Source organism: Festucalex cinctus, chromosome 15, assembly GCF_051991245.1.
Source record: "Festucalex cinctus isolate MCC-2025b chromosome 15, RoL_Fcin_1.0, whole genome shotgun sequence".
Lineage (NCBI taxonomy): Eukaryota > Metazoa > Chordata > Actinopteri > Syngnathiformes > Syngnathidae > Festucalex > Festucalex cinctus.
Window position 1 is genome coordinate 10,250,197 of NC_135425.1, and position 24,826 is coordinate 10,275,022.

The 24,826-nt window shown below is 38.9% G+C and overlaps 3 protein-coding genes and 2 long non-coding RNA genes across 10 annotated transcripts in view; 3 read left to right on the top strand and 2 right to left on the bottom strand.

The window, feature by feature from the left end:
- The window catches only part of ehmt1b (euchromatic histone-lysine N-methyltransferase 1b), a 37,259-nt gene extending 20,033 nt beyond the window's left edge, over window positions 1-17,226 (bottom strand). For 2 of the 6 annotated variants that reach the window (XM_077496828.1, XM_077496826.1), the window contains exons 1-2: window positions 10,002-10,053; window positions 2,530-2,617 (exon numbers count right to left, since the gene is read on the bottom strand). In XM_077496828.1, the coding sequence (XP_077352954.1) occupies window positions 2,530-2,617; window positions 10,002-10,022 (109 nt within the window). In that variant the 5' untranslated portion in view covers window positions 10,023-10,053. Of the gene's footprint in view, window positions 1-2,529; window positions 2,618-5,150; window positions 5,308-9,769; window positions 9,968-10,001; window positions 10,054-12,970; window positions 13,537-17,130 lie in introns of those variants that run through there. The other 4 variants (XM_077496830.1, XM_077496831.1, XM_077496827.1 and 1 more) reach the window with 4 other exon arrangements.
- On the top strand, window positions 15,070-16,437 carry LOC144002029 (microtubule nucleation factor SSNA1-like). The gene is made up of 3 exons (XM_077496832.1): window positions 15,070-15,351; window positions 15,647-15,846; window positions 16,247-16,437. The coding sequence occupies exons 1-3, from the start codon at window positions 15,300-15,302 to the stop codon at window positions 16,337-16,339; spliced, it is 345 nt and encodes a 114-aa protein (XP_077352958.1). The 5' UTR covers window positions 15,070-15,299; the 3' UTR covers window positions 16,340-16,437.
- LOC144002030 (microtubule nucleation factor SSNA1-like) lies at window positions 17,023-20,523 on the top strand. Its single transcript, XM_077496833.1, has 3 exons — window positions 17,023-17,407; window positions 18,774-18,973; window positions 20,157-20,523. Exons 1-3 carry the CDS (start codon window positions 17,356-17,358, stop codon window positions 20,247-20,249), a joined length of 345 nt encoding a protein of 114 aa, XP_077352959.1. The 5' UTR covers window positions 17,023-17,355; the 3' UTR covers window positions 20,250-20,523.
- Window positions 20,524-21,611: 1,088 nt separating this feature from the next.
- On the top strand, window positions 21,612-22,927 carry LOC144002338 (uncharacterized). The gene is made up of 3 exons (XR_013278707.1): window positions 21,612-21,882; window positions 22,297-22,526; window positions 22,803-22,927. It is a non-coding gene; the product is annotated as an uncharacterized LOC144002338 (long non-coding RNA).
- LOC144002339 (uncharacterized) lies at window positions 22,255-24,580 on the bottom strand. The gene is made up of 3 exons (XR_013278708.1): window positions 24,175-24,580; window positions 23,719-23,805; window positions 22,255-23,637 (listed from the first exon to the last, which is right to left on the bottom strand). It is a non-coding gene; the product is annotated as an uncharacterized LOC144002339 (long non-coding RNA).
- Between the last annotated feature and the right edge of the window lie 246 nt (window positions 24,581-24,826).

The window sequence follows — 24,826 nt, forward strand, 5'->3', positions numbered from 1 at the left end:
AAGTGGGCGGCGACGGAGCTGCCGGACCGCAGCTGTGCGGAGCCGGTGTGGATTGACAAAAAAATTGACCCGTCCGGAGCACGCAGTCAAGACGCACCGCACCGCAACCGCACCGCAACCGCATCCAGTGAAAACCCGGGGTTAGAGCGGTAGTTTTCCTTGGCGGAGCAAGACAGCGCCGTCACAAGTGCAATAAATAAAAGTCGTTTGAAAGAATATGGTTCAATTGACTCCAAAACGTTAATTTCTTTCTGGATGACTTTTGGTGGGCAGGAAGGTATTATATAATAAAATATTATACAGTATATAGATATGCTTGTGTTAGTGTTTTTACTGAACTGTTCTCCCGCACCAAAGTTTGCACATGGACCGATTGTTTAGGTCATGGATGTGTAACTGGCTGTCTGCATGTAGCCTCCGCCCACAATCTGAGTGGCTCCCAATTGGGTATGGGCGATATAAACGGTATATTCAAAATAAGGTATAAATTTTGCTGAAGGGAGAGATTTTGACTCTACTGTCATACCGCAATAGCGCATGTTGATGACATCATCGCTAGCTCATGCTGATGACATTATATGGCGCAAACAGTGCTACGGCAATTATTTGGAGTGGACATATTTTGGATTTGAAATCGGACAGCGAGCAGAAAAATTTAATTTGCAAGATTTGCCGTGCGACCGTGCCTGCTAGCAAAAGTAATACAAGCAATTTGTTTTATCATCTTGGAAGAAAACATGTTACCGAGTACGAGGGCTACACATTTAGGAGTGTCAGCGCATGCTGTCATCGACCGGTCAATCCTCAAATATGGGAAAGAAGACAAACCCTCCTACCAAACAGCAGACCTCAATTGTGCAAGCTTTTTTCAAAGGGGAGTCCATATGATAAAAAGAGCATGCGGTGGACGTGCTGTTTACAACCGCCACTTGTGCATGCCTGATCTTCAAATTAATAATTGCTCCAAGCCAGTTGCACTGTTTTCATTTAAAATATCTATGTTTTCCTTGCACTATTTTGCATCAGAGTGCTGACTTTTAATTATGATTTGCGCAATAAATGTTATCCAACGTAAATTTATTCTTTCATTGTTTTTTTAATCCATTTAGCTTCTATAAAGGACTATTTAAACCAGCAAGCAAATTATATATATGTGTATATATATATATAATATATATATATATATATATATATATATATACTTAATTTTATAACGTGATATATATACCGTTACCAGTATACGCGGGTATACGGACTATACCGACTTCTTTTCAGTCATAATTGAGTATATATCCACTTCTCGTTCCCCCCTGATGCACAATTCTCAGCCATGGCCTACCCTCCTCTGCCTCTAATTGGATGGTACCCCCTGCCTACACTGATTAGATTGGCTAACTTTTGGCATGAAGACTGATGAGCCAATCGGAGGCAGAGGAGGGCGGGTCATGTCGAGGAAAACTATCCTTCAAATGCTCCCCTGAGCCACAATGGTGACCCAGAAATATAGCTCAGGTGAGCTGATTTGCCTTCGTACAAGGGATACTTGATCGTGATGTGGGTACGATTCCCGGGGTGGGCACTGCTGGTTACACACCAACTACAGTTGGTATAGGCTGGTACTTGATTTTTAAGTATCGGTAAATTAAAACACAAGATTGGGAAGAAATAGTTTAAGATTCCACACAAAACAATGCTGAAGTCCAACCAGACTGTTTTTCACCATTTTTGTTCATTATTCACTAAATATTGCAATTTGTTTTATAACATATACAGTTTGCCTCGTGATAAATACATTTTAAATTATTTCAGTCTGCCTGTGTTATTAAACTGTTCTTAATAAGTCATGAAAATTTTATTATTTTGAGCAAGTACAAATGACAGATTTTTAATTCTTACATGTCACCGTTTCTAAAAGGGGATGTTTTTCTGGACTACTTTATAAAAATAAAAAACAACAACAACAACAACAACAACAACAACTGGTGAAAATTGAGAGTATACCCACCTCTCCAGGGATCACTACACCACTGACCATTACTTGAAGGGATGCAGTTTATACTGTGATATGAATTTTGGGCCATATCGCCCAGCCCTACTCCCAATTAGTTTTGCCTAAAATAAATTTTTGTTTTGTTCATTTCAGTTTTTTTTTTGATGTGGCCCGAATTATAAACACATTTCTTCGACTACAGTGGACTCCCGCTTACTCGTGGTTTGCAAAGTCATGGATTCACCTATTCGCCAACTCCCGTTATCCGTGGAAAGCACATATTGGTGCTTAATCTGTGTTTTTGTTGTTGTTGTTGTTGTTGTTGTTGTTGTTGTTTTTAAGAATTTCTGGGGTATAAATAAAGAACTGCCGGAGCGCCAGTTACAATGTTATTCATTTATACCATAAGTAGACTCAAACTTCTTTGACTACCATAAAATTGTACTTAAAAGTGACACCTTAGTTTGCAATTTGGGGAGTCTTCTGTTTGATTTCAAATTAAACGTAAATCTTCAAGTTTGAATATATACAAATGATACCTGTCCCTCCATTGTTTGCCAGGTCCAGTCCGTCCTTATTAGATGGTTCTTCACCTTTGTAAATGCTTCCTTTGGCAAGACCAGCGGGCTAATGGAAGAAGAACACATTTGTTACTAGATGACTTTCTAAATGTAGATTACCTTTTCAAGTGTTTACATGAATTATAGTCATTAAAATATCAGCCACCGTTAATGACTAGATTTCTTATGTCCATACAATATTAAATCTGAATAGTTTCACAAATTAGACAGTCAATCTAACATTAATAGACAGATAATAACCTTGAAAATAACTCATACATTCATTAGGATTTGCGTTTGAGACACAAATGACTGGAGTTTAGGTGAATACTGAATAGATTGGATAAGGATGGTGAAGAACCTCTCCATCAGAAATCATCATCAGAAAAGTTTCTTGTCCTACAGAGAACCGATGATTATTGCACTATTTTACAGTTATTTGACCAGCATTATATATATTGTCTAAATGTGCTACTTCCCCTAGAGCAGATCAAGAATAGGCTGTAAACAGTACCAAAGAAGGGAAAAGAGAATATTGAGTCCACACTGATGTTATCAACTTTGATATGTTATGCCTTTATTCTTTGTTACAAGCCCTTCTTCATATGACATGTAAAAGTAATAATGTTTTACCTGAAAAGCTAGCTGGGTTACCGAAACAATTAAACCAGCCTATTATACATAAAATTATCAGCTAACCAAACCATGTTGCTAACTGAGGCAAGTAAAAAAACAATATTGCTCCTGAATGTTTTCTTTTCTTAATCTACAGAATTCCAAACAAATGACCTGCAATCAAAATAACTGGAGCAGACACAAATGAAAGCTGTACTATTTCATGGTTCATCCAGTAGATGTATATGCACCAAGGACTCAGACAGGAAGGACAATCCAAAAGGTACACGTGTTGTCTAAAAACTGCATAACCCAACAAATTGAGACTTCAGGTGACATTTACAGAACCATACTCCAATGAGTCTCTGAGCCAAGGGTGAACAAGCGCTTTCAGACAGCAGCAAGGCCGGGCTTGACAGCCAGACCTGAAGCGTCTCCCAAAAAGCATCTAGTCTAAGGGAGACAATGGTCTCAATAGTGTCTGTAAAGGAAAATAATTCTTCCGTTTATTATTTCCATGGATTGAGGAAAACCAGTTATGAAAGACTGTGTGCTCTTTCCTCCCCCTAGTGGTGGACAGTTGAAACATCTGCTATATCAGGAGGGAGGGAGGAGGAAGGGAGGCAGAGAAGCCTGTCTGCAGATCTCCGCCATTTCGCAACTGGATTGTTTACCACCACAATGCAGCCATTGCCGTAGTTTTCCACTAGATAGGGAACATAGGGGTTCCTGAAGCCAATTCCCGCCTTAACGAAGGCTACTTAATGAAGTTGCAAATGCCATTTGAAGACCAAAAACGTATTTTTCAGGATTACATGAAAAATGGATAAGATTCCTCATTTCTTCAGAGGTTTTGATACACCAGAATCAAGGCTAGTAGTGGAGTATTTGTATATAAAAACAGCAACCCTGATAATTAGATGGTTAAGTATCTGCTCTTAGGTTTTATCTATTGCTCAGAGTTCAGATTCCCTGCACAAAACATGAGGTCAGAACTACAGCTGGACAGCCAGTGACAACAGCGACATGTCACTATCACACTTGTGATGTAACAATGAGGAAAACCCTTGCATTGCTTTCAACAAAAGAAAATAAAAGCTGTGTTAGTGTATTCCTGAACATTCAAAACTGCAGCTGCATTTTCAACTATGAGCCATTGAATATATTTGTTTTAATATAAAAGGGGCCTGATGAGACGAAACTATCCGGTGGAACAAAACGGCAAGTAGAGCAGTACCAAATGTTATTTTTTTGCTCATCCAAAATACAGTACCTTTCCTCATCCTGGATTTCAGTTTGGCATGTCCTTTTACCCCTAACCGTCACATGTAAATCGCTGAACACATTGGTCTTTTTCCATATACATAGATGCATCAGGATTTAGTCGGACAGAGAAAAGTGAGGAAGACGGCAGATCCCACCTAATCTAAACCTAACATGTTGACAGATTGATGATGAATCTCTACGTTCAATGAGATTACTTCATTTGAAGATACCTATCAAGCCTTGGGACTTGGGAAGAGGGGAAAAAAAAAAAAAAAAAAGACAACCAGGGCACTGATATGACGTCACATTTTCAATGCGGCGCTTGCGCTGAGCCAAGGGCTGGGGCTTGAAGCCACAAGCTGCTGCTCTCCAATGACAGGATCCAACAGTGCAGGCTCCTATCTGCCTTTGAAACAGTAGCCCTACTGCCACAACAATGACTGCTCCTCAAGACTCGATAATGAGGTCACGTCAACTATGTCATGAAAGAGGGAGAAAAAGCATCCGCAAATTTCTTAAAAAACACACATTGCAAAGAACATGTCAACACAAAAACAGCAGTAGTTCAAACCAGTGGATTCTGGTTTGAATAGTACATGGCTCAAAGAAGCAGAGAAGCAAGACTACGAATCTCCTCAGACTATTCCGAATCAACCAAATGGAAAGAAAACAAGAAAGCTAGCTAAGCATGCCTTTTGTGTCTCCATGAAGCATCATACCTGCTTTCTTCTCTTGGCCTCCAATGAGAAGAGGGAGCCAAGCAGGAAAGAGAGAGCAAGGTTGACGGACAGCGAGAGAACGCAAGAGAACGTGAGCAAGCGACCAGATTGTTCCTCTTCCTCCTTTCTTTCTCAACATGCACACTCACCTCGGCAGCCATGTGACATGGTGGCTCCCTCTGTTGGTTCTAGTCTTCAGAGGTCTCTATTGAGAATGCTTAGTTTATTTACCAGGTTCTTTTAGACAAAAGGACCTCATTGAAAACATTATCAATCAATCAAATCACTTTATTTCACTCTTTAAAATAAAAGATAGACTTCTGTATTGGGAAGAGTCACCTTAACTCACTAATATTTATGAATATTATAGTGTGTTATGTTAGCAATAGCTTTCTCTCACAAAGGGAGGGTTTAATTGGGCTCAAAGGTCACAAAAATGCAAAGGATCTACACTAAGACAGGCAGGCATGGGCAGTCTTTAATTCACTAGGCACCGCAAAGCAGCTAAACACAAGCTAAACAGCAGATCTGAAGTGGCACAGCAGACAGCTTTCCAACAAGAGCATTCATTGAGTACATACCTCTGCCCAGGCTCAAACAACAGTACATTATTTGCATGATATCAGAAAAAAAGGATTCTGGGATGATATGTACAACTGGACTTGTAAAAAAAGAAATGGCCATAGATATTGATTCAGTCGATAATGTGCTAATGAGCAATCGTGTGATTCGTGTATCATAGCAATTAAGGTCACATGGAGTACACTAACGGTGGGTGAGTGGTTTGCACATCCGCCTCCCAGTTCTGAGGACTCCGGTTCGAGTCCAGGCTCCGGCCTTCCTGGGTGGAGTTTGCATGTTCTCCCCGTGCCCGCGTGGGTCTTCTCCGGGTACTCCGGTCTCCTCCCACATTCCAAAGACATGCAAGGCAGGTTAATTGGGCGCTCCGAATTGTCCCTAGGTGTGCGTGAGTGTGGATGGTTGTTTGTCTCTGTGTGCCCTGTGATTGGCTGGCAATCAGTCCAGGGTGTCCCCCGCCTACTGCCCAGAGCCAGCTGAGATAGGCGCCAGCTCCCCCCGCGACCCTTGTGAGGAATAAGCGGTCAAGAAAATGGATGGATGGAGCACGCTACTTGCCACCAATCAGCAGAGATCAGCTTTACATTCAAAATGTTGTACATTCTACTGGATAATTTTCCGTTCCAAAAGCGGACAGTAGTGTTACCTAGCTACTTCGTTGTTAGGTTACTGCTGATTCATTCTAATGCAGATTTTCATTTGTGACCATACTGTGACTAGGGATGGGCGAGTACCGATACCAGGTATCAGAATCGGTGCCAATACCAGCCTTATTTTAAGGTATCGGTAGTCGTGATGGTAGTCAAAACAGTTTTATAATCAGGAACTAGGAATTAGACATAAGAAGAATAGAAAATTGCCATTAATTTTGGGGCTGAGCTTTAACGTTCACCAACTCGCCAATGGACACTAAAAATCACATTGGGCAAACTCAGCTTACGGTACCATTTGCCCGTAAGGCGAGCTGAAAATTAGCATGCGTGAGATAGATTCCATACACTGCACACAGACTTGTGACACGCTCATTCATAATGCAAAAACTATATGCTCACTCTCATGAATATCTTCATAATTGACCAATCACAATCAAATTAATGTTAAATGGGAGTCAGCACACATCCCCCCCCCCCCATTTAACATGCCTCTTTTCGACCCCAAATAAATTCTGAATATTCTAGTAGGCTTTTCCTGACATTTGTGCATTCTATGAGACGGTTTAGCAGGTTTTGTGCTAACACTGACTACTATTTTGAATTGCTCATAATTCATTCTACCTTGTCTGGGGCCCCCTTTCCAGCAGAGGAAAAATACACACAATGCTTCAATGTAGGTAAGGTTGTTCGTATGGTGTGTAAGTGTAGTGTTGTGCTGAACATACTGTTTTAAAATATGACCAAAAAAAAAGAAAAAAGTTAAACCTTAGTTCCATCAGACTAGAACATATTTTCTAGTGATAGACCGATATGGTTTTTTCAAGGCCGATACCGATACAGATTATTTGTAATCAAGTCGGCCGATAACCGATATTTCAAGCCGATATTCATTTGCAGTAAAATGGGGAGGGGGGGGGGAATTCTTTCAAACTATATATAATTTCTCACTGAGTAACAAATTCATGTGAATGTAGCTCATTTTGGGGTTTTGTTAGGGTTCGTAAAAACGTTTCAAAAAGATTTTTGCGGTGAAAAATTGTGTGAATATCTTCCAAATGTGTTTACGACAAATAAAAACTGACTGCGAACATCTTACAAATCCTGATGAAAACCCCAAATTCGCTACGTTCGCAAGTATCCCCTGCTCAGTGAGCTTTATCGGCCTTCAGATTCAAAACATGGCCGATGCCGATATTTGTCAAAATGCCAAATATCGGCGCCGATAATCGGCCGGGGCCGATTATCGGTCTATCCCTAATTTTCCCACACATTTAGTAGATTTGTTCTGCTCCAGTTGTTTTACCTACAAAAAGAAGACTGGGGCAGTGTATTATACTTTAGATGGAAAACCAACTAAGGCAACTATACCGCTGTGTATTTTAAGGTAATTTCACGGGGAATTGCATGCATGAAAATACTTTTTAGATGCTCACTAATACAGTATAAAAAATGATGTAGGCTTGCAAATTTTATATTTTTTTGTCATCTAAATTAACATCCAACGCTGTAGGAGTATAATCTGATTGTTTTGTTTCGATGTATTTCAGCAATATAATAGTGCTAAGTGCTGACACAGAACATTTTGTGATTCAATATTTTTTCTCCAATTTTATCTGAATATGTGACTATTCTATATTTTTTGCATTATGAATGAAATAGTAATGCTATCTTTTTTTTTTTTTTACTTCCACTTTGGCTCTTCACAAATATTCAAGTTTTCAGTTCCAAATATCAGCTGCATTAAGGAAGGCCACAAAACACCAACTGCTCGAAAGTGCGTCATCCATTTTCAATATTCACTTCTGTGCACAACTGTATGAGACTCCTTTTCAAAAGTTGTACGGAGCCAAATTAACTGGCATGTACTATACCTTCCAATTTATGGTACATGTCCACCCTCATTGTCTGAGTCGAGCTTCTCTACATGCAGTCGGTCGACTGCTCAACAGAGAATTATAATTTTTGAGCAACAAGGAGTACACTTTTTCCTCTGTGTCACGCTGAGAAAGAAGCCTTGACTGTGTCTACCTACATTTACAACTTCAAATTCTAATGTTTGCTCTTATGAAACTGAACTGTTTTCATTTATTCCTTTAACAGTATATCCGCTTTATTCCATAGTTTTATCTTGATTGCACTGCTTCAAGAACAAGGATGTGGATTTTATGTCAACCTAATCTGCACAGGGACATCAGAATCAGTGTTGTTGACCTATGTATATCCAATTTTCCCCTCAGGGCCAGGCAGCTAGCTTATAATGTCTGCATATTTATTTATTTTTTCTTTCAATTATTTGATTAGTTGGTCAAGTCCAGTTAACATAGCAAAACATGTCACATCTGCTCCATATGCCGTAGGGTGGTACAATAATTTAATAGTCTTTTTTGAAAGTATTCACTTATACACTTTCTATAATTGTGATAATTTCACTTTCTGTAATTGTAATGTGATAGTGGTCGTATTGAGTAATGCACAGGCTGACAATGATAAAGTGTAAATACAAGTAAATAACACAAATACAAACAAAAGACTGTCTTTTGTATCATGTTTGTGGTTTGGGCAGAATTTATCGTCAATGTGCAGAAGACAAAACCATGACCACAGATGAAGCCTTCAGCTTCCACCTTTAAAATCAGTCAATGCCATCACAACGACCCCTATCACACATCACAACACCCCAAGGCCCAAAAGAAAAGCTAAAATACACAAACACTCATATGGACGAATACTTATGGTTGGTCTTCACGTTGTGTTTTTCTTCTAATGTCCCAGAAGAATTTGTGAATTTTGTTAGATCTGAGAAGTTAGCCTGGAGCACTTAGCAAAGGATAGAAAGCCATGACAATAACACGACAAAGTCTGACTGACAGAAGACGCGCATACTTGCTACTGTACTTCAAGAATAAATAAAGTGATGCTTACTTAATACATAGAACAGAACGAGGCTTGTGATCGAGTGCCATGTGTTTACATTACAATGGAAGCTGCTCAGCCTTCAGTGTTTATGTAGCTAGCATAGTGCTGTATATGATTTATAGACTAACAGACTCAAACACTGCTGTATTCCTCCTAATTTTAAAATGTAATTACACTTCATTTTCATTTGAAGAGGATGCTAACCCGAAGTCTTCATATACATCGTTTTGCTCGCATTTGTGCACAGTCTGCTAACTAGCAGAAAGCTAAACAGCCGTGTGCAATTAGCCACCACAAACCGGCAAAATTTAACACAGCCGAAACACGAACGGCGTTGGCTCAAAGGGGGCGAATGAATCCCGTTTTGGTTTATTTTGAAGGCTTAACGCAGACAGGAGCAAGATATTGCCTTGGACATGGACCATGTATGAACAAGACAGCGAGCTTAGCATAAAACGCGCCTGCACACACCATTCAGGTTCCGGGGCGCAGCATCTTCCTACACGTTCAGCTGCCCTCCGGTAAGCACAAAAGCAAGAGAGCATAGGCTGGCAGCGGGAATTAGACAACAAACCTACATAAAGACAATTATCCCGCTTTGCCACGTAGCCTTCGCGAACGATTAGAGTAACACATACTTGGTAGGTGGAAAAGAAACAAAAAAGTGAAACAAGCTTGCAGTAGAAAAGGTTCACTCACTCACCTCGGTCTCTACCGAAGCCATGGTGCCTGGACCTAAACTCCGCCCATGTGCGATGACGTCACGTAGATAGATTTTTAAAAAAAAATTCACCCTCCAAAAGATGCGATATCACATCTGAGTCTGTCTGTCTATCTATTTCACTAGAAATCTATCGATCTATCTATCTATCTATCTATCTATCTATCTATCTATCTATCTATCTATCTATCTATCTATCTATCTATCTATCTATCTATCTATCTATCTATAGTCAATATTAGAACGGCAATGTTAATCATTTGTTTTTGTTGTTTTCCTGAATACATTAGGGCTTAGGGCAGGGGTGTCCAAACTTTTCCATTTGAGGGCCACATACATAAAATCAGAAGGACGCAAGGGCCACATAATGTTATGAAGAGAAATTGTGTTTAGTCCTAAAAATTGTACAAAATAATTTATTTCTGCTTTTGCATATTTAGAAAAATGCGACAGTATATAAACCAATTTATTTGTAATATGGCAGTAGGGTTATTATAGTTCTGGAATTTTTCATTTTAGTTTTTATTTCGTTTTGAGTTTTGTTTTGTTTTTTTTTGTTTTTTTTTATTTAGTTAGTTTTAATTAGTTTTGAGGATGGTTCTGTTAGTTTTTTATTAGTTTTATTTATTTAATAAATGCTTAGTGTTAGTTTAGTTTTAGTTAGTTTCAGTATTAGTTTTAGTTTAAAAAAAAGTGTATTACTTGTGCGCAATATTTAAAAAAACACCATGGGAGCGACGTTATCTTTTAGTGCTTTTCTATTGGCTGCTGCTAGATGACGTCACTTCTGTGTGACATGCTTTCAAACTTCATTATTCCAGTTGATATCAAAATAAATCTAAAAATCACACCAAAAACTAAAAGGACATTTTTGCTATAATTATAGTTAGCATTGGTTAGTTTTGTAAACATAAAATGTAGTTTCAGTTAGTTCTCATTTTTTTAAAAGCATTTTCGTTTTTATTTTATTTTGTTAATACAATTGTTTTTTGAACTTTAGTTTTAGTTATTTTGTTAGTTTTAGTTAACTAAAATAACCTTTAATGGCACCTGTTTTTTTCGACACTCTCCCTTCTTACTTTGACTATCTCCAAACATTTTTGTTTTTGTTAATTTATTTTAACTGAGTCAAATGCCATTATTAGCATATGCCGTGGGCCACTGAAAAATAGACGGTGGGGTGCAAATGGCCCCCGGGCCGTAGTTTGGACATCACTGCATTAGGGTTTCAGATTAAATGATAATTATGAGACAAAATTTCAAAATTGTGGCATTTATTTCATGCTATTTAAATCTATATTTGTTAAACAGCTCAGGACAGAGAGCACATTTTGTTTGGAGCCACCCACTTTTCAAGTGAGCAAAATGTATCCATTTTAGTTTAGTTTAGTTTATTCATTGTTTCCTTTCGGACACATTACAGTTTACATCAATCACATCACATCATTTGCAACATTGACATCCGAAAGAAGGGCTGACGGGTAGAAGCCGAAGCTTATTCGAGACCCGTCCCCATCGACCCATTACTATAACGCATCAATCATATGCATTATTTAGAATAGTCATTAATTTTTATCGTTATCCATCCCATACTATCCCAGACACTGCTCGCTCAGTTCATCTTGAATGTCCGTGTGTAGATTGTGGCTAGTCCCAGTCATTTGGAACTGGTGAGTCGGTCCCCAGACGCCACCAGCAAGCCCACCCCGCCAGGCGAGCAGCCAAGGCAAGCGCAATTCTTCTCTTTCACCAGTAGGGTCTTCGCTGACCTCGGATCAGCTTTCACACATGTTGTGCTTTCCAGAAGAGTAGATCGGCTTGCATTCGGCCCATTGCTTTCAAGCAATTTCAGCACTCGATTCTGGTCAGGTAGCACCACTGGTTGCTAGCATGTTGTGGGTCTGATGACTCCTGTGCGCTGCCCAGCCTAGCTCACCCAGCAGAGCGGCCTACGCCAGCTGCATTCCAGGAACCAGACCACCAACCCCCATTTTGCGTATTGACAGCAGATTCATTGGAGCCACAATACAGCCTTATCATGTAGCCTTGACTGTTAGAACAAACGGAATTCGAGCCAGACAATATTTAGATTCAAACGGGAACAGCAATACATGTTATCAATGCAGGTGTATAAACAAGAGTTAGCCTTGGCAAAGTCAGCAAATAATCATATACAACTCCAGCTTTGGGTAATTAGTGATGTTGTTGTTGTTGTTGTTGTTGTTGTGATATTGTGAATTACTGTTGTCTCTCAAGCGCTGCCAATTCCTCAGCTCCTTTCACGATTCGTGTTTTTAGTTGACCAGAGTTATCTTTAGTTTGAATAAAAATTCGGCAGTCTTTTGTCCACGTGCTTTCGATAAGTCCATTCTTTCTCATTTGTCGTGCCTTTTTGATAGGGATAGACCGATAATCGTCCGGGCCGATTATCGGCGCCGATATTTGGCATTTTGACAAATATCGGCATCGGCCATTTTTTGAATCTGAAGGCCGATAAAGCTCACTGAGCAGGGAATACTTGCGAACGTAGCGAATTTGGGGTTTTCATCAGGATTTGTAAGATGTTCGCAGTCAGTTTTTATTTGTCGAATACACATTTGGAACATATTCACACAATTGTTCACCGCGAAAATCTTTTTGAAACGTTTTTACGAACCCTAACAAAAACCCCAAATGAGCTACATTCACATGAATTTGTTACTCAGTGAGAAATTATATATAGTTTGAAAGAATTCCCCCCCATTTTACTGCAAATGAATATCGGTTATCGGCCGACTTGACTACAAATAATCTGTATCGGTATCGGCCTTGAAAAAACCATATCGGTCTATCACTACTTTTTGGCGATGTCAGCATTTCGTTTGGTGAGGTTTTCGTTGATGTAGACATGTTTCCCACGAAGCTTGTGACGGTCTCTCAGAAGCGCAATCTTTTTCTTTCTGTCAACAAACCTGATCAGAACCGCCGGTGGTCGTGTCCCTCCAGTTGGAAGCGAAAAGCACATCTGAATGTGCGCAGGATCAACAGTTAATCCTAAATCTCTGAGTTGAAGTGTCACTTGCTGTTCCACAGTCTCGTTCCCTGAATATTGGTCAGAATCTTCCGTGCTCGTGCTAGCCGCAGCTCTCAAAGGGCCACGGCGCGGCTTGATCTTGATACCGGTGACTATCACATCGTTGATACGAAGATTTTGTTCCAAATCATCCACTTTTTGTTCCAAGGCAACAATGCGTCGATCTTTTTCCTGTGTCTCTTTCTTCAATTGCTGTATTTCCTGAAGAAGTGGCTCAATGCTCTTCTTCATTTCAAGTAATTCGGCAACCATTCCACTGAGTTTTTTAAGAGAAGATTTTATCTCCTCAATCTCGTCAGCTCTTTTTCCGCCAGGCATTCTGCAACAATGTAGTTAAAAATCCCAATGCAAAAATCAACAAGTAGTTAGATTCACGAGCGAGTGCAGGAGCAAGTACAGATGCGTCCTTCCTCAACAGATGCGTCCTTGAATATCATTTTATTTCTGTGGAGGACCAAAAATGCCAAAAATAAATAAAAGTAAAAATTTAAGCTGATATATATATATATATATATATATATATATATATATATATATATATATATATATATATATATATATATATATGTATATATATATATATATATATATATATATATATAATTAAAAAATAAAATACAAAAAAATAAACATAAATGGAAATAAAAACAACAAACATAATTAAATAAAAAAAAATAAAAAAATAAAAAACAAGACTCAATAAAATAAAACTAAATATAAAAATAAATGTGGCAATAAATACAAAAATATATCAATCAATAAATAAAAAAAGCTCCACATTCATATTTATTTATTTCATGCTGCAGATGCTGTCAACTGCACACCAGCTAAGGCTCCTTCCCCGCCAGAGAGGTATCATTTCATGTCCCAAGAAAAGAGCTAGCTTCTGTAGCCGGGGATCTGTCCGCCAAGGTCCCAAGACCCCTTTGACCCTTCCCACAGGTGGTGAGCCCATGGGAAGGGGCCCCACCTTGCCTCTTCGGGCTGTGCCCGGCTGGGCCCCATGGGTGTAGGCCCGGCCACCAGATAGGTACCAACAAGCCCCACCTCCAGGCCAGGCTCCAGAGAGGGAGTCCCCAGTGAGCCGCATCCGGGCAAGGGAAATGTCCGTCCATTTGTGTTGATCATCGTAAGGGATCAAGGAGCCGTGTTTTGTCTGGGCCCTCACTTAAGACCTGTTTCCCATGGATGACCCGGCCAGTGGCATAAAGCCAGACAACATTGCTCAGAGGATCATTGGGACACAAAAACCCCTCCAACAAGGTAAGGGGACGGTTCACGGAGGGGCATTGACATTGTATTGAATCAATAAGAGAGACTGGGTATGGTTGTAACATGGGGAGTGGTGTAACACCACCAATTCCACCAATCAGGTATAAGATTTCATTCATCTTATTTCAGTATTTCACTGAAAAAAAATACAGAATTTTGATGTTTGTTTGATTTTACAGATTTTCCTATATTTTTACAATATTTAATTTTCAAAAATAGACTGATCTTATATTCTGAATGTAAAACATGAAATCCCAGTAACTGTGAAAACACAATATTTCTGTTCATTTACCGAGAAACGCATTAGAAATACATGCATTCATTGTTAAAATATGTTCACAAATGAATTTAAATTTCACAAATATCTGAATGTTATTTAAGGGAATAAACTGTAAAATGCAACTTTAAAACTCAAGGAAAAAAGGAGAACAACATTTAAAATTACTGAGAAATTAATAGTAAAAAATTGTAATTTTACCAAAAAAGTATTTGTTAATTGATTAATGTTTTGTTGAATAATTACAATTACTGTAATGTCCTATATGGCAGATGGGGCGCAAAAAAAAAAAAAAAGCACAGTGACATTGTTGTTGTCGAGTCGCGCCGGGAGTGACGTCTTCAGCCGACAAATTCAGCCTTCGAAGGACCCAGCCTTGTGAATTTAGACAACTGTAAACCATCGTACTGTAGTTACCATTTCACGTCAATGGGTGGCGGATATGTACTAACACAGTTTCCGTTTCCAACCGCCGTGAAACTATGAAGAAGAAAAAGAGGAAGTAGCCGCCGGCAGGAATGCTGTACGTTGTCTGAGCAGAACTTTTTTTAAATTTTATTTTATAAAGTTGGAACATCATAGGTTAGGCGGAACTCAGCTCTCTGCTTTGATTTTGAAGTTTGCAAGTTTGGTTAACAACAGTTGTCAGCTGGCCAACATGACCCAACAAGCTGCTGCTTTGCAGACCTACAACAATGAACTCGTCAAGTGTAAGTGGTCCATTTATTAATTTGGCCATCATGATGAAGCTTTTGTCAAAGCGTGTGCCTTCCAAATTTTACATTTTGCATTAATTTAAATTCGGTTATTAACCTCTGTACAGTATGTATCATGTCGGGTTCTAATTTGTTGTGCTGTCCAAATGGTTTTAAGTTACATATTTTATCCGGATCCCGAATTTAATTAGCATTAGATCCAACCATATAAGAAAATATTGCTCGTTTGTCGTTGAAAGCATTCAAGCTCTGTTCAAGGATGCAATATTTCCTTCTCCGTTCCTCACAGGTTTTGATGACTTATGTTCCAAGAGGGAAGAGTTGAACCGTCAAATCAAGTTGGAAGAAGAGGAGAAGGAACTACTCCAGCGTGACATTCGCAACCTCTCTGAGAAGCTGGCCAGAGTAAACGAAAGCCTGGCACAAAAAATGGCTGTACACAACACCATCGAACGCACCATCACAGAAACTGAGGCTGCATACACCAAGGTGTTTGTCCTGATTAGGTTGACTAGTTTATTGCTCGACTATTCTTACACACAACTGACTCTTTTGATTTCAGAAAATACTTCCTTACGCTACAAGTTCAATAAATTACTATTTTCAGTTCTTTACAACCTAGAAAATGTCTTCAAATATGCCAGACATGCTGTGCAGATCCCTACAGATGTGTTTGCTTGTCAAAATTTACTTTAACTTATTTATTTATTTATTTTACTCATTTTAAGTCCATCATGAAAACAGTTAAGTAAGGCCTCACTAATGATGGCAACATATCAAGCCAACATGACTCTTATTAAAAAAAAATAATAATAATTCACTTTGCTGTGCAAACAGCCTCTTTGATCTGCAGATTGTTTCATGTAATTTCCTGCTCCTCCTCCCACAGATCTTGGAGAGTTCACAGTCTTTACTGAGTGTCCTGAAGCAGCAGGCAGGAAACTTCAGTCGAACCGCAGAGCCTCGGAGGAAAGAGCACTGATTTGCAGAGGAAGTGGTTCATCAAAGACTGCGCAAGGAACTGTTACGTTTTGGATTTATTTTTGTTTTGCAGCAATAAATATAAAATACTGCACCTTGCGCCTGGTGTGTATTGCTGGACATAGCATGCGGTTCATTAACATTATTTTGTCTTAATGGGTTGTGTTAAAACTTACAAGTCCTTTGAAGATGCTGTCCATGTACTCATCCAAAGTTTTTCTGCAGTCCCAAAAACATTTTATTTTTAATTGTCGACTGACGATCTTTAAGTTCAGCCAGATGATCTGTTGATGACCTCATCATGCAATAACATGATGATTTTAATATTTAATTATCTTAGTTGCTAACAAACTAATTTTCCTTCTCCAAATGACTTGTTTGAAATAATGTCTCCCCCCCCCCCGTCTAGTGGAAGATCATTTTGCCGTAATATATTCCTTATTCATTAAAGTTAGTCTTGCCAAACATTTTGAACAATAGCATAACTTCAACTATTACCATCATGTGAGTATATCATCCAATCAAAAGCTTTGAAACACTTTTGTTATGACTTATGCTATTAAATGGAGTGTCTTCAAATCATAACTTCTAACATTTTGTTCTTTTACCATTCTACACTTGGTAACCATTGGAGAGAAAATTATGTTTTAGAGTTAGTATGTTAAAAGTTTCAAGAACGGGTTATATAACTGTGCATGACATCACGCAATGCTTAGCACCAAATAGCCCATTTTTTGAATTAGCGGATTATTAGAAACTGTTCTGAGTAATGAAGACATTGTTAATACATACCTGTCGTGTGCAGATTTTTCATATGCATCTTATTTTGTGTGTGTTTGCAGGGATGGTAATCGCGAATTCTAAACTCAGACCAGCTCAATATACATGCCGCACTTTGCGTACTCTTTGAAACGTGACATCAAAAAGAGCTATATTATTGACGTAATCGTAACGACCTGCATGCATGACCCATATTCCGTTCACGCGGTTCAAGCGACGTGACAGAAGACTTCCGCCATGAGCCAACAAGCTAGCGCTTTGCAGAATTACAATAATGAGCTCGTCAATTGTAAGGGATCAAGCTTTTGTTACTTCTTGAATTTTATCTGAATCATTCATAATGACTTGGAGAATGCAATTTCTGGAGAAATTGCACGTGAATGCTTAGAGGCAGAATGAAAAATAGTGTTAAGATAACCAGTGCTGTGGAATACACGAGCTTGCTACTATTGAATGACATGGAATAGTATAAAATGTGGAATGAGCTGCTGCTGAGCATGTTGAAAAATAACGGATTTAAAAAAAATCAAACAAGGAAGCAATGAAACAGAGGCAGGAAAAGAGTCAAGGATACGAAGCAGGAATGAACCAAGGAAATAAGGAAAGCTGAGCTGTTTAAAGTTGGAATGGTTTGAATCTGTCAAAAAGTGTAGAAAACAGAAAAAACAAGAAAACTGGACATTTGTTTTTGTGGGTATTTTTATTTTAATGGTGAAAATTGATTTGTAGTAATTGGGGATTTTTAGCATTGGTTGGGATAAGTTGAACAGTTTACAGTTGGAATAGTTTGAATTAATTGGTAAAAAAAAAAAAAAAAAAATGTATTTGTAAATTAGAGGAGAGGGAAAAAAGAAAAATCGTATTTTTTTTTCTTTTTCTTTTTAACGATGAAAATGTTGCATTTTTGGCAAGTAGGAATTTTTGGAATGTTGAAAATCTTTCAAGGGGAATTGAATGACGTGTTTATTATTATTATTATTATTATTATCCATCCATCCATTTTCTTGACCGCTTATTCCTCACAAGGGTCGCGGGGGGGCTGCTGGCGCCTATCTCAGCTGGCTCTGGGCAGTAGGCGGGGGACACCCTGGACTGGTTGCCAACCAATCGCAGGGCACACAGAGACGAACAACCATCCACACTCACACGCACACCTAGGGACAATTCGGAGCGCCCAATTAACCTGACATGCATGTCTTTGGAATGTGGGAGGAGACCGGAGTACCCGGAGAAGACCCACGCGGGCACGGGGAGAACATGCAAACTCCACCCAGGAAGGTCCGAGCCTGGACTCGAACCGGAGGCCTCAGAACTGGGAAGCGGACGTGCTAACCACTCGACTACCGTGCCACTTATTATTATTATTATTATTATCATTATTATTATTATCATTATTATTATTATTATTATTATTATTATTATTATTATTATTATTATTATTATTATTATTATTGAAAAACTGGCTTTTTGGAATGAGCGAAATGGAAGTTCCGAAGGCTTTACACAAATAGGTGGAGAGGAGATGAGTTTGTTTACCTGCCAGGTGAGTAGAAGCACCTTTGGCTAAAGCAAATCTGTGGAAAGGTTTCTACTTCCTGGACCTGGATTCCCAACCCTGGTAATGACACTGATAATTGTTTTCTGTCCCCCTTCAGGTATCGAGGATCTATGCTCGAAGCGGGAAGAGTTGAACCGTCAAATCAAGCTGGAAGAAGAGGAGAAGGAACGACTGCAGCATGACATCCGTGTCTTCTCTGGAAAGTTGAGTAAGGTCAATGAAAGCCTGGCACAAAGAATGGCTGCACGCGCCACCTTCGACCGCACCATCGCAGAGACTGAGGCTGCATACATCAAGGTGTGTGTACTATGCTGTATCTACTCCGAAATAATTTTAGTAACATTCTCACAACAGTGAGTCCCCTCATCACATTTTTTGTAAAAAAAATGTTATCTAAAAAACCCCAACGGTACCAGCCGATTTGGAGCATTTTCACTCATCTTTCAAAGCAAACAGAATATTGTGCGGTATGACGACATATATATTGGGGGATACCATATGAAAGATTGGATTCTATTCTTTCATGAGAAAAAAAAAAGTATGTTTCTAACTTATTCCGTTCTTTAGTAATCACGTTTTGAATTGAGGTCATTTGAGTGACATAAGCTAAAATACAAAAATATTAAGAGAAAAACAAGCTTTTTGTGAAAAGATAAATTTTTTTGCACAACAGTGACTTTGACACTAATATTTTTTGTTTAGTGACAAGGCAGTGCAGCACAAAACATTGTGCTGACCATTGAGGAAAAAAAAAAACCTATAATAAACGTAAATTATCGTTTTTGGCGGCATTCATTAGTATTTTAGAATATGTTATTAAACGTTTTTGGCAGTCAAATAGTTAAAGTGGAGTTTAAAGTTTTTTTTTTTTTTTTTTTTTACAGTAATAGTATGTTAACTGTGCCCCCACTAGTCACAATATTCCGATTAATATAGCATCAACATCCACCTGTTTTTATCAATCTCAGAGGGCGGCCATTTTGTTGCAACTTGCTGTCCACTGAAAATGGCCAATCACGGCTCACCTGTTTCCCGAAGCTGAGCTGTGATTGGTCATTACCTGAGCAACTATGATGTCATTTTCAGTCAACAGCAATTGGCAAAATGGCCGCCACCTGTGATTGATAAAAACAAGTGGATTTTGCTGCTTAACTCATATTTCGCAAGCACAATATTAATCAGAATGCTGTGTTTAGACTGGTGGGGGCACAAGCAACATCTTGTAAAGAAAATCTTTGGGTTTACTACCTGTTTAAATCTTTATGAGACAAGACTGAGTAAATGACATCTAATGCCACTTTTTTATGTGGACTATTGCTGGCGACAAAGGTAAGTGTACCTCTAAGTGAAAATGTCCAAGTTTCTTTCTCCATCAGACACAGACAACCATGCTCACAGCTGCCACTTTTGTTAACATACAAAAATGCACTATGTATGATCTACTATATGTTTCATATAATTTGCTGCTCTTCTCCCACAGATCTTAGAGAGCTCCCAGTCTTTGTTGAGTGTCCTGAAGCACGAAGCCGGAAACCTTAGTAAAGCCTCTGAGCCTCGCAAGAAAGAACACTAATCAGAGGAAGTGGACATTAAACTGTACTTAAAAAAAATTGTAATGTTTGACTAAATGTATTTTTAAAGGTGACACATTATTTGCTGTGAGGCTTTTATTTCTACATTCTGATGTGATGAACAGGAAAAACACTGCAGATATATTTGAGATATTTCACAATGTAATAAGTTCCAGTAGAAGCGCTTGATCAAAAACTTTACATTTGCAGTCATGATCAGTATTGTTTGACACTGTCAGATTTTTATTTATTTTTTTTAAATAAAAATACATGTTTATGTTTGTAGTTGTAGTTTTGTTCTCTAAAACTGTGCTGCATCATACTGAGGAATACTTCTTTTTGCATGAGTCAAAATATTTGAAAAATCAGTATCACTGTTTCTACTGCAAACTGCTACCACAATAATTGAGGTATTGTTACATAAATACATTTATAAACTGAGCACTGAGCAACAAAATAAAAAAAATATATTGTACTGGGTCCTATCATTCATCCGTTTCATGTATTACGTTTATCACTTTAAAGTCATTTCAGTGGCCATTGTAGCTTTTTTATTATTTTTTAAATACAAGGATCCGCTTCTCAAAATTGACACCAAGTATCCCCCCCAAAAAAATACTCTGCAGCACCATCAAGCCTGACAAAATAATGTAGTAGGCCGAAGTGCAAATGAAAAACAAGACAGTGGACTCCTAAAAAAATATTTGATATTATTGAAAATAAATTGTAGTATCTTTTGAACAACTATACTTCAAGGAATTAAAATGTATTGAATGTCAGTTAGATAAGAATCGTACCTAAATATATATATTTTTTTTTCCAAGTAGTCCTTGAAGATTTATGAAAGCGTGGAGGTGCCAAAATGGAGTAAACAGTTTTGATGGTGAGGCTATCTTTCGAACGTATTGTCAAGTCGTTCAAACATACTGAGAAAGTCACCCATTTTGGTAAAATGTAGGCCAAGCGTTGAAGACATACATTTCAATACTTTGCGGCATTATGGGGGTGGGTAACATTTTTCACATGCAGCTTAGCTCCACTAACGATGAAGTGCGGGAACGTGAACACTTTTATTTTGTCAGCGGTAGACTCTTTACACAACTGGCAAAAATTCAGGCAAGTCATTCCTTTCCATGTCACTTACAGTTATGGTGTCACAGAAAAATCAAAGCCCCACAAAACAACAACCTAGAAAACACAATCACAAACCAACACAACTGAACCAATAACTAACAAAGCATTCACCCAGAACATGCATTTTAAACGCTCTTTCATTCCCCCCCAGTGCCGCAAAGCATGCTGGGAGCACCTCCAAGCTCCCCAGCGACGCTACAATAGGTCGCTTGCACATGTCGTCACTTCCGCCTCGGATTTCTCGTAGTCGCCATGCTGGGTGGCCTCCATTTACGTAGCGATTCGGTCTAACACGTATCTATCACGTTTGTTGTCTGCGTTTAAAATGGTACATTGTTGCTGCATCGTTGGCTGTTCGAACAAAGCCCAGGGGGGAAATGGTCGGCCTTTCTGCCGAATTCCGAAAATAATTAGGAACCAGGGCCTGGAGACAGAGGAGTGCGGACTCCGGAGGGAAGTCGTTACTTTGGGCTCGTGTGTGCAGCCATCACTTTGTGAGCGGTAAGCTTGTTTACCTTTATTTAATGCATGAGGATTAATAACGTTTCGACCGCCCATATATGGGCAAGTTGCTTATGTTTTGGATTCATGAGCAAGCAAGTTCGGTAGTACAAGCTGGCTAGCGGACGTTAGCCGAAAGCTAACATCGAACATTTTCACCCAAGTAGTGCCAGTGCAAAGTGTTTACTGCTGAAATTGGATTGATTAGTCTTGGGCTCTTAATGCCGATAACATGTTTTTTGGTGGCAAAATGTAAACTTGGGAAAAAAAAGAGACAGAAGGGGCTGATGCAAGAAAACAGACCCCCGGTAGCCTACACATCATGCTAAAGAACTTATTCACGGCCACCCTACTGCAGTAAAATAACCAGTCTTTCCATATTTTATTTGTTTATATATTTGTTTATTTTAACAGGTCGCCCTGCGCCCTTTTTCTGTCCAATCATCCCGACTGTGCTCCAACATTAAAGTTGGGTCCCAAGTTACAACATCTATGTCTCAGCCCAGTCGGTGCCAAGATATGAACGTGCACAGGAGAGACAAGCAAAGAAAAGACGACTCGAAGTGGCAGAGATTGTTGCAGTTATGCAGCCAGATGGCTCCAGTAACCTGTACCCTCAAGTACTGCTGACATCATTGACTCTGGTATGCCACTCAGAATTCATTACATGATATATTGTATGCATGAGTGAATGTATGTGTTTGTTTGTGTGTGTACACGCACCTTATATTTTAGAGACATTTGGAAGTGTTTATGGAAATAAGTATTTGCCTGTAGCAATGTTCATACATTAAAAAATGCAACAAAATGTGTACATTTCTTTTACACTGACAAAAAAACTATACTACTTTACTATATTAAACCTATTACTGGTACCGTATTTTTTTGTGATCTTTTTTTTATTTTTATTATTTCTTTAGGGATCTCATGCCACACCGACTTGATTGCCAATGACATGATGGAAACGAAGGCGAGCATCAAAGCATTGGAGGAGGACAACATGCGACTGTTTGTTTGGCGCTAATAAAGGCAGCGTTTATACAAATTCTATTGTTGGGTTTGTTTACAAAGCTATACATAATACAAATGACAGGATTTGACTCAATGTGCAATATGGTCCCTCTTAAAGTAATGGCATAAATCTCTTATTTCTAAAAGCACAAAAAATGAAGTGAATAATGATTAGATGTAGTAATTTCAGGGTTAAAAATTGAACTGTTAATTAATGTAGTTTATTTTAGCACAGGTGCCTACCATCCTGATGACGGTATGATGTAATGTTGATGGGGTACGCAATGACTTTCATTATGCTATGTACAGAGGAAAAAGTTGCTCTCTTTTAAATTTGTTTAATGTAAGACAAGTACCAGTACTGTGTTACAGTTTTCCCAATAATCCTTGTTTCACACTTGTCACAAAACCACTGTCCTTTTGGCAGTCTAGATTGGTACACTTCAAGTGATATCATTTGATTTTACAATCGGCTGCAGCACAAAAAACTACTTTATTCCGCATCTTTGAAGTACATGAGCAAGTGGTAGGTGACAGCGGCTGAGCAGGAACACTGGAAGTCCACTGCTGATCTAGTAAATGCTCTCCCGAGCAGTTCAGGTAAGGAGGGGATTTTGGGGAAAAAAAACTCTGGCTTTTCCAGCTGGCCAAAACGAGCGATCTGGGTGGACTCGCTCAATCGCACTTTGTCCACACCACAAAGTCGCAGAAGTCCCGTCCAGTTAAACTCATCTGTGCCTGAATCTGAAAATATTACAAACATTGTAATGAAAATATGAAACATAGAATTAAATAAGAAACTACAAAAAGTAAAGCCATACATACCTGGTAATACTATTGGTGTTGTCGTGACAAGTGATGGGAATTGTTGCCATCTGGCACCAGACAGAAATTGGGTGTTGTGACAGCCTCCTTAACCGTGAGATCATAAGAAAAGCTGTCAGTATGCTCAGTAGTTACCATGAACACGTTTTATTGTACTGGAAACTGAAACTAAAAATACGTCCTCTAACAGTGGTTAACCTTAACCATTTAGAATAAGTTGATTAAGTAACATGTAACTAGTGAAAGGGTAGCATTAAATTTAATTAAGCCATGGGGAGGCTGTGCATAGTTACTTTTTATTCTTATACGCTCTGCCATATTTGCCTGTTATAAAATGATTAGAAAAACCACATCAGGTAAACCCAGCTGTGCATGTAAACACAATGATAACAGGAAGCCTGAGAACAAATCAACATTTTTGTGTGCAGAATTACCAACACCATGTGGTTTACTTACGTGCAACAGCAACCGTTTCTTCTGATGCGATGTTAAAGTTTACACTCTGTATCCACCCGCTTACAAAATAATTGTAAGCCTCCAGGGATTTGTTGGCGTGTTATGGAGCATGTTGTCAACACGAGGTAGGGAAGATGTCCAGAGATGTCACATTTGGCCAGTAAGCTTTCTCCGTCAAAAAAAAAATCACCCTTGTTCAGGACGTAATTAGGATCAATCCCGCCACACAGAGACACCTTCTGCCTGTATCGTTGTTTTTGATCTTCCGGTAAATCGTGAAAATACTGCGAAAATTACATCAGGTTGATGAGCTCTACCGTGTAACTCGCGAGTGTACCTTGTGAACCGGCGGACACCCAATATGGCGCCCGAAGGAAAAACTCCCATGATGCATTACGATGTGCAAGCGACCTATATGTTTACTCCACATTGGCAGCCACACATCTTTAAATGTATCGTGCTATAAAGTTAAAATACAACTTAATTTTGCCTGCATACCATTAGTGATAATAGTACCACATTTTTTGAATCATAAGTTCTCATATATGCGCTAACCCGCCACAAACTTGTCAACTGATTTATGCTGATCCAAAACAAACCCCTCGACTTTGCACTTTCACCCTTTGCAAATGATCTCAAACATTCCCACACA